At 49.0% G+C, this 10,000-nt stretch overlaps 1 protein-coding gene across 2 annotated transcripts in view; it reads left to right on the forward strand.

Annotated features, from left to right (window-relative positions):
* LOC119580122 (rab11 family-interacting protein 1-like) overlaps positions 1–10,000 on the forward strand; it is a 46,394-nt gene that overhangs the window by 5,869 nt on the left and 30,525 nt on the right. For both annotated transcript variants that reach the window (XM_037928065.1, XM_037928064.1), the window contains exon 2: positions 1,325–1,363. In XM_037928065.1, coding sequence (XP_037783993.1) covers positions 1,325–1,363 — 39 coding nt within the window. The remainder of the gene's footprint in view (positions 1–1,324; positions 1,364–10,000) is intronic.

A 10,000-nucleotide genomic window follows, 5' to 3' on the forward strand; every position in this document is an offset into this window, starting at 1 on the left:
GAGAGAGAGAGAGAGAGAGAGAGAGAGAGAGAGAGAGAGAGAGAGAGAGAGAGAGAGAGAGAGAATGGAAATATGTCAGAGTGGGAGTGATTGATTGATTGATTGATTTGTCGGAAAGTGGAGGTGGAGAAAGAAATAGAATCGGGTGAACGAGCATGCTTACGCGCACGTTTGCCGATGAAGATGAAGCAAGGGCTGAGCAGCATGGGTGGAACAGGATGCGCCAGGCGGGAAGTGATTATACAGCGTCTCGTGCCGTTCCTGTGCGCGGAGCTCTCACCTCCCCGTAAACTGTCGTCGGCCTAAATGATTACAAACAGGTTGGTCACCAGTCGTCGGCGTGAGAGCCCGATTGTGGAACGAATTGGGCGTGACAAATCAGGTATGGGAAAATCAGAGTGGTCCGGGAAGGTCGGCTGCACACTGACGTCACGAGGCTAACTATGGCGGGAGAGTGACAATAGCATGTCGAGGTCAATAGGGCGGTCTTTGCCGTCTGCCGGGGGGAGGGGGGAGTATGTGTATAGTGTTAGCGGTTAATTATCATGCGTCGTTTTGTGTGGCGGATGTATAAAAATGGCGAGATCCAACACGCGAACATCCGGGAGGAAACAAATAAAGAGCAGAGAAATTCCGATTGAGCTACGAATCCGCCACAGGTGTACCGCGCGTCGAGGGGGCAGAGAGGGGAGGGGAAGGGGGTGTGGTAATGGCGTAGTAAGATTAAGTGCACTCAGCCTGTCCTAATTCTAATGAAGATAGTAAAATTATACGAGGGAGAAATGTGGTGGGAGCAGGGTTAACAAGGAAAGGGCAGAAAGGGGCGTTGGAGGGAGGAGGGGACGGAGGAGAAAGTGAAGGAGAAAGAGGAACAGGAGCAGTGGGAGGATAGAGAGCTGGGCTTTGAGAGAGGCTCACAGCCAGGGAGTCTTGAGAAAAACATGTGAGAGAGAGAGAGATAGCAACGGGCACCTGTAACAGGTGCCAAAGTGTTCAATTTTAATGATGAACGCAACAGGTGGTTAGGAGACACAGTAAACGGTACCCTACACGCTTGGGTAGGCCCAAGACGCTTCGGGTGCTCGTTTCGATACTTCATCAGTACAGAAATGCTCTCAGTCTCGCCTGTTAGATGGGGGTACTTGTACTTTGACGAGCGCTGTTAATTTCTCTTTTTGATTATTACTGGTCTGTGTGGCGGCCATCCCTCGCCGGGGTTGTCTGCTTCAGCGCCGGGCTTTGGGTGCCGCCTGTGCTAAAGGCTGCGCGAGAGGTCTTGCTCCTTTCGCAACACGAATGTTAATCGTATTTTTTTTCTTTTCAGTACAAAGGGCGAGGAATCTACTCTACAAGGGGAAAAATGGTGAGTAAATAGGGTCGCTTTTATGGTTGCATGAGTTGAAATTAACAGTGAATGAATGTTCGGGTGAGTAAGTGAAAGTTGATGAATTTTTGTAGGTGTGTGGGTTGAAACACGTGCCTGGTTTCATACGAATGCACGACTGCGTGTGCGTATGTACTCACTAGTAAAAGTGTGCATGAACTTGTTGTGCGTTATGATTCCTATGTGTGTCAAGGTTCCGGAAAGGAGCACAGTTATGCCATCTCCAAGGGGCTCATCAAGATGTCAGATGCTCCTTCTGCGAAGCGTGGCGAAAGTGTGTGGCGAAATTGAGATGAATCCATAATATTAGTGATGAGATGTGTGGCACATACGCAAGACTCGTCCAGCTGGCACGCAATCACACGGGAAATTACAAGCCAGCGAGTTCGAGGTTAGCTCTCTTTTTTAAGGGGGAGGGGAGCTCCTCCTGGAGTGGGAGGTTTTGCAGGAGGAAGATGGAGAGCCTTCGTCCTCGAGATCAAGACAGCTGAGTACCGAAGAAACGCACTTAAGCGCCGGAGCCGTGAACCTCATGAGAGCTCAGGCGTTGCATTGTATTTTCCTGTCGTTAACTTCTCGTTAAAGCGCCTTTAAAGGTTACGGCAGCGACGGCGAGAGTTAGTACGGGGTGGCGCGGCGGGGTGTAAAGTCAAGCAGGGAAACTGCAAGCACCAGCTGGTTTAAGAGCCGGCTGCCGCTCTGCATGGGATTTAGCGAGGTGTGGGAAAGCGTGGCGCCCGTGGGTTCAAGGTTCGGATGCTTCGTTGAGAACAGTGCTTGCTCGTCTTCCCATTGAGTAGTCTTTCTTGTCAACATTCCTGCTTGTGCGTTACTGCGTACGTGGGCACATCTGGTTACACGATGGGACACGCGGTCACATAGTCTGCCAATCCCAATCTACTGTTTGTAACCCACCCCACCCCATTCTGCCTCCACCCTTGCTTCGAGTTCCATTCTCATTCTCACTTCCGCTCCCACGTCCACTTCCACTCCAACTCCCACTCCCACTCCAAGTCCTATTCCTACTCCCACTTTCGGTTCCAGATCCACTTCCAGTCCCACTCCCATTCCAGTTCTCTCCCACTTCCACTCCCATCCAGCCAAACTGTGCTACATTTTTTCCAACTGCATTCCGGCATTACCACTTGGCGGCGGTTCTAACGATTAGGTTATTATGGATCTCATGTTACTATTGGTAGCTCGAGGGCAGTAAACCGATCACACGGCGATATTGTTTACACACGCGCGGTTCCAACTCTGGCACAGGTCAATTAAGGCCACTTTCCCGCTTCAGTTCCACAATAGCGTGGCCCTTATGGCGCAAGCTTTTAAGATCTCTGCTCTTCCTCCTCACATGACTCGCTTAGCATACGAGAACGCTTTTGTTAATTATATGGTAGCGTGGTGTCCTACCCACCCCTGCACCTCCCTTCATCTCAGCCCCCCCCTCATCCCAGGCTCCGTCAAGTATGTTGTCTCTTTTGATGTGCAATTTAAACCCCAGGAAGGAACTCTGTGATCCATAATTTTTTGTGTTTTATATTCATCGGGTTAACGTCTTGGAAACGTTGCGTCGCGTCGGTTTGTCGCATCTGCAGAGACGTATGTGTTGTTTGTGTTAGGGTGCTCGGTGACAGCAGTGTCAGCAGTGGTGGTGTTCGTGCCGATGCTGACGGAGGGCAAGATTTTTAGTGGCAGCGGAATCTTAATGAATGCGGTGTAGTCTCGAGGGATTGCAGCAATCGAAGAGGGAATGGTGATGTGGTTGGGTCGTATGACAGGAGCCTTCTTTTGTGGGTTGAGCAGATGCTGCTGCTATGGGCATTTCGCAATAGGCACTCTTCTCCCGAGTTCAGGAGAGTGATTTTGACAGAGGTCGAGATAGTGCGGCACCAAGCTGACTGAATGCGTGTATTCATGCAAGCCGGTTAGAAGGAAGGCAGATTTAAAAAGTATGGAAAACAGACAGACAGACAGACAGACAGACAGACAGACAGACAGACAGACAGACAGATACACAGATACGCAGATACACACGCAGACACACACACACGCAGACACACACACACGCAGACACATACACACACACGCAGACACACAAACACACGCAGACACACAAACACACGCAGACACACAAACACATGCAGACACACAAACACACGCAGACACACGCGCACACGCAGACACACGCGCACACGCACACGCACACGCACACGCACACGCACACGCACACGCACACGCACACGCACACGCACACGCACACGCACACGCACACGCACACACACACACACACACACACACACACACACACACACACACACACACACACACACACACACACACACACACACACACACACCAATATGTAAACAGACAGACCAGGTTTAACCAGGTCTGTTATACTCGAGACAAGCAGGTACCGACGGCATAAATGACTATAGCCTAAATGAACAAACAGGCACAGGCAAAAAGACTGATAGACAACCAAGCAGGCCACATACTGACGAACATGTAGATCAGGTAGACCAACACTTACGAGAAAAAACGGGACATTGATTCTCTTTTATAGCCTGCTAGTATAATAGCGGAGAAACACACACTTGCGCACTGAATGCCATGCAAGCCGTGCGTAATGTGGCCTGCAAAGACCGCAGTTTCGCGAACGCAAGTATTTAGGCCTCGTGGGCGGAGTGGCGTCCCCTGAGATGTCTTGCGGTCTTCGCCAGCGGCTGAAATACATTGTACATCGTGCGTACATTGTTATATAGTGCTCGCCGTGGGTGGGAACCAGGGTGTGCACTATGTGGAGTCCTCTACGTATATTGATGAAGGCGAAGGGCGTTTTTCCGTCCCTGTGCCTGTTTTGTTTATACCCTTTTTTCGTCGTAGGTGCGAGGGCGCGCCTCCCCGCCCCGTGGCACAGGGCGCGGTTGAGACGGGTGCCAAACACGTCGCTCCCCCGAAAAAGAGCCTGTGATGATGGCTATTTTAGATTAAAGTCCCCTTGGTTGCTTGTTAATAATTTGGTAGTTAGAACAGGCATAGAGCTTACACACACACACACACACACACACACACACACACACACACACACACACACACACACACACACACACACACACACAACACACACACACACACACACACACACACACACACACACACACACACACACACACACACACACACACAATATATATATATATATATATATATATATATATATATATATATATATAAACTGCTGCGATGTCTAGTGGTTAGAGGACTGGATTCCGACTCTCGTGGTCACGAGTTCAATTCCTCGCCGCGGCAGTCGTAAAAAGGCCTTTGAAAAAAAGCCCGAGAAAACGACATATCGCCGGAAGGGCATCCAGTTAGGCAAGGGTGACACTGCCATATAACCTCTCAGTAATGAATTGAGAGAGGCCTGTGTCCAGTGGAATGAATGGCTGTTGAAAAAAAAATATATATACACATACATTCATATATATATATATATATATATATATATATATATATATATATATATATATATATATATTTATACACACACACACGCACGCACGCACGCACGCACGCACGCACGCACTCACGCACGCACGCACACACACACACACACACACACACACACACACACACACACACACACACACCCACACACACACCACACACACACACACACCACACCGCACGCACACTCACGAAACGCACACGACACCCACACGACACACGCAACCAAACGCACACGCACACCACACGCACACCACGACACCACACACACACACACACACACACACACACACACACACACAACACACACACACACACACACACACCACACACACACCACACACACACCACACACACACGCACACAGCACGCACACACACGCACACACACACGCACACACACACGCACACACACACGCACACACACTCATATTCATATATATATATATATATATATATATATATATATATATATATATACATATATACATATGTGTGTGTGTGTGTGTGTGTGTGTGTGTGTGTGTGTATGTTTATGTATATATCTATGTCTGTCTTTCTTTATATGTATGTGTGTGTTTGTGTTTGTGTGAATGCAAATGTGTATATATGTATACATGTATACACATATATAACCCCCCCCCCCTCAAAAAAAAAAACACCGAAGCTCGTAGTGTTTCACTCGGGGATGACTATATGATGAATATCACATCAAATGGCCATTTGATTTTTATACATGATTTGTTAGAGCCTGCCTGGTATCGCCAACGATATATAGGGCAGAGGCATTACTGTACAGTATACACGTGCGCGCAGTACATAAACATCTGCTCAGATACACTATAAAAATACAGAAACTTCAGGCTTTAATCCCCAATTCTAGGCTCCCGCACGCTGTCTTACCTTCCTTCCGCAGATGACGTAACACGAATCGCACACAGCTAGTTTATGATCACTGCGGGATCGGAAATAGCCCCGTAGGTGTGACGATGACGCAGTACTGGAAAGCCATAAAACTCGGTTCGTAAGAGATTCGGCGCAGGGATAAAGAAAAGGCTTAGGAAGGGACAAAAATACTGGTTTTGGGATTTATTTTCGTAGTCTTAATACTGTACTTGGGATAAGATGGCTCGCTAGGGAGAAAATCAACAACAACGACGATTACAAGTTTGTTTTGGTAGCCTGTGCATTGTCAATCCGATCGGTGAAAATTGCAGGTAAGACTGTCTTGAGAGAGCGAACTGGGTCCTGAGCGAATTAGGTCCTGGGGAGAAGTTTGCCTTGAGGCTCCCGGGGAAAGGAGAAATGAGAAAATTGTTTCACTCTACAGTACCGTATCGCTTCATATTGCGTGTAATGGTTATATGCACATGTGTTTGGACTCTCCCACATTAGACTAGTCTACGTGTCATTAATACAACACCATGAAATACAAAAATTTGGAAAAGTCATATATGCTGGACACACACACACACACTCACTCACTCACTCACTCACTCACTCACTCACTCATCCTCACTCTCAGTCTCCTCACTCACTCACTCACTCACTCACTCACTCTCTCTCTCTCCCTCTCTCCTCTCTCTCTCTCTCCTCTCTCTCCTCTCTCTCTCTCCTCTCGTTTGTTTCACTGGGGTTTGCTTTTGCCCCCTTTCCCTCTCCTTTGATTTTTATCTTTTTTCCCTTTCTTATCCCAACCCTTTTTCCCCCCCGGGCTTCTTCCTTCCCCCCTCTCCCCCCCAAAAAACCTCCTCCCTTTCCCCCGTTTCCTTTAATCCCCCTTCTCCCTTCCCCCCCTTTTCTTCCTTTCCCCCCAAATTTTCCTTCCCCTTCCCCCACGCCTTTTTATCCCCCCTTTCGCTCCCCATTTCTCCTTTTCCTTTTTTCCCTCTTCCCCTAAATTCCCCCTCTAAAAAAAATACTTTTTTTTTTTTTCTTCTTAATTTCCTTTTTTTTTGGGTTTTGGTTTCCTCCAAAAATTTTAAACCCAAAAACCTTCGTTTTTGGTTCCCTGTTTTTCCCCAATCCCCCCCCTTTTCTGACTTCTTCCTTCCTCAATTGGTTTTTAGCCCCCCCCTTTTCCTCCCGTTTTTAAAATTTTTCCTCTCCCTTCCTTTTCCCCTTTTCTTCTTTTTTTCCTTTTTCCCCCCCCCCTTTTCCCTTCTCTTTCCCCCCCTTTTCCCCCCTTCTTTGGGGGTTCTTTCTGCCCACCCCCCCACCCATCCTCCTCTCCTCCTCCTCCTCCTCCTCCCCCCTTCCGTCCTCCCCCCCCTCCTCCTCCTCTCTCTCCCCTCTCCCCCTCCTCTCTTCTCTCCCCCTTCTTTTCTCTCTCCCCTTCCCCTTCCCCCCTCTCCCCTCTCTCCCCCCTTTTTCCCCCTTTTCTCTCTCCCCTCTCCCCCCTCCCCCCTCTCTCCTCTCCCCCTCTCTCACTCTCTCTCCCCCTAATCCCCCTCTCTCCTCCCTTTCTCTCTCCCTCTTCCTCCTCTCTCCCTTTCTCTCCTCTCTCTTTTCTCTCCCTTTTTTCCTTTTCTCTCTTCCTCCTCCCTTTCTCTCTCTCTTTTCCCCCTTCCCTTTTCTCCCTTCTCCCCCTCTCTTCTCCCCTCTCCTCTCCCCTCATACTCTCTCCCCTCTCTTCTCCCTCTCTCCCCCTCCCCCTTCTCCCCCTTCCCCCTCCCCCTTCTCCTCTCCCTCCTTTTTCCCCCCCTTTCCCCCCTTTTCCTCTTTTCTCTACCCCCTCCCCCTTTTCTCTCTCTCCCCTCCCCCCCGCCCCCTTTCCTCCCCCCCCCCTTTTTCCCTCCCCCCCCTCTCCCCCATCCCTCTCTCTCCTCTCCCCCTCTCTCTCTTTCTCTCTCCCCTCCCCCCTCCTCTCTCCCCCCCCTTCCCCCCCTCTCCCCTTTCCTCCCCTTCTCCCCTTCTCCCCCTCTCTCCCTCTCTTCTTCTCTCTCTCCCCCTCTTTTCCCCCTTTCTCCTCTCTTTTTTCCCTCCCTCCCCTCTCTCCTCTTTTTCCCTCCCCTTTTCTCTCTCTCCCCTCCTCTATCCTCTCCTTTTCCTCCCTCCCTTCTCCCCTCTCTCCTCCTTCCCTCTCTCTCTCTCTCTCTCTCTCTCTCCCTCCCTCCCCCCCCCCTTTCCCCCCCTTCCCTCCTCTCTCCCCCTCCCTCCTCCCCTCTCCCTCTTTTTCCCTCCCTCCCTCTCGTCCCTTCTCCTCCCCCTTTTTTCCCCTCTCCCTCTCCCTCTCTCTCCCCCTTAACCCTCTCTCCTCTCCTTCTCTCCTTCTCTCACCTCTCTTTTTTCCCCTCTTTCTTTTTTTTTCCCCCTTTTCTTTTCTCTCTCTTTCTTTTTCCTTTTTTTTTCTCTTTTTTCTTTTTTCTTTTTTTCCCTCTTTCTCCCCTCTCTTTTCATCTCTCCCCCTCTCCCCCCCTTTTCCCCTCCTCCCCCCCTCTCACTCTCCCCCCTTCCCCTCCCCTCTCCCCTCTCCCCCCCTCTCCCTCTCTCCCCCCTCTCTCCCCTTTTTCCCCCCTCCCCTCTCCCCTTTCCCTCCTCTCCTTCTTTTCCCCCTTTTTCTCCCCTCTCTTTTCTCATCTCTCTCTCTTTCACCTCTCCCCCTTCTCTCTCCCTCTCCTCCTCTCCCCCCCCCCCTTTCCTCTCTCTTTCTTCGTCCTCTCTCTCTCTCTTTTCTTCCCCTCTCTCCCCTCTCTCCTCTCTCCCCCTCCCTCTCCCCCTCTCTCCCCTTCCCCTCCCCCTTTTTTTTCTTTCTCTCTCTCCCCCCTTTTCCCCTTTTTTCCCCCTTTTTCTCTCCTCTCTCTGTTTTTCCTTTCTTCTCTCTCTCTCCTCCTCCTCTCTTTCCTCTTCCTCTCCCCTCTCCCCTCTCTCTTCTCTCTCTCCCTCTCTCTGGGTTCTCTCTCTCTCTTCTCTCCTCCCTCCCTCTCCCCTCCCCCCTTTCCCCCCTCTCCCTCTCCCTCTCCTCTCCCTCTCCCCCCCCCCCCCCTCTCCTCTCTCCCCCGTTCTCTCTCTCTCCCCCGCCCCCTCTTTCTCTTCTCCCCTCTCTCTCCTCTCCCCATACATAAAAAACATGGGAATCAGTCATTTAAATTGGGTATCCCCCTGTTTTTAAAACCACATGCTTATCCCCCAAACTCCAGCCCATTAGGGTAAACCAATCAACAAATAATAGAAGGAAATTGATAACACATTCCTGGCATTTATCACCTACTTATTCCCCCCCCGGGATGTAGTTATGGGCCGCCCTTTTTCCTTTTTTCCCTTTTTCCTCCGTACATTATCTTTTTTTTTAAAAAAGATTTGGTTTTTTATATTTCAAAAACCCGCGGGCACCCTAGGTCCCAAAAGTCCTTAGTATTTTGGAAATTTTTTCTGCTTTGGGGGAGAATTTCATTGTTGCAATTGAGTGTTGGCTTTTTAAGTCTCAGATATGTGGGCTAGAACGCAAAAGCAGGGAGTGTCAGAAAATAATGCCAAAAAAGGGTAAATGTAGAATTATTCATTTTTGCAAAGAAAAAAACTCTGAGGGAAAGACAAACACCCATACTGATGAGGGGAAATTGAAAAGCGTTGACTTGTTTTTTTTGGGAATAAACGAGGCCCCCAAACCATCCTTTCAGGGGCGTCCCCGGTGTGGTTTGCCCATTTGGGGGGAAATTTGTCTCTTTTAAAACCTCGTTGTGAGAAATGCGTGTGGTATTGATATTATGCCATTGCTTTTGCTAAGGATTCGTTTTAGAGATATTTGAAAAAGGTCCATTGATTTTGTTTATTGAAATAAGATATTTATTTTATAGATTACATTTAATGGATTTTTTTTTTCAGCCTTTTCAACCTTTTGAGTATGTCGCAAAAGCTTCTCCCAACTTAGGCTTTTAACCATGTTGAAAAAGGCTTATCGTCCTCTATGTTTAACAGCTTTTTTTTATGGGGAATATTTTTTTTGTTTTTTTTCCGAGTTCCCCTGACGATTTATTTCGGGAATGGGAGGAGAAAAATCGACGGCAAACGAAAAGAACTTCCCCCCTTGGGGCAAAAAGAATAATGGGCGATTTACCCAAAAGGGTTTTTTCCGTTCGTATAAAAGGGTTATTTGGGGATAAAC

The sequence above is a fragment of the Penaeus monodon genome, chromosome 13 (genome assembly GCF_015228065.2).
Source record: "Penaeus monodon isolate SGIC_2016 chromosome 13, NSTDA_Pmon_1, whole genome shotgun sequence".
NCBI lineage: Eukaryota > Metazoa > Arthropoda > Malacostraca > Decapoda > Penaeidae > Penaeus > Penaeus monodon.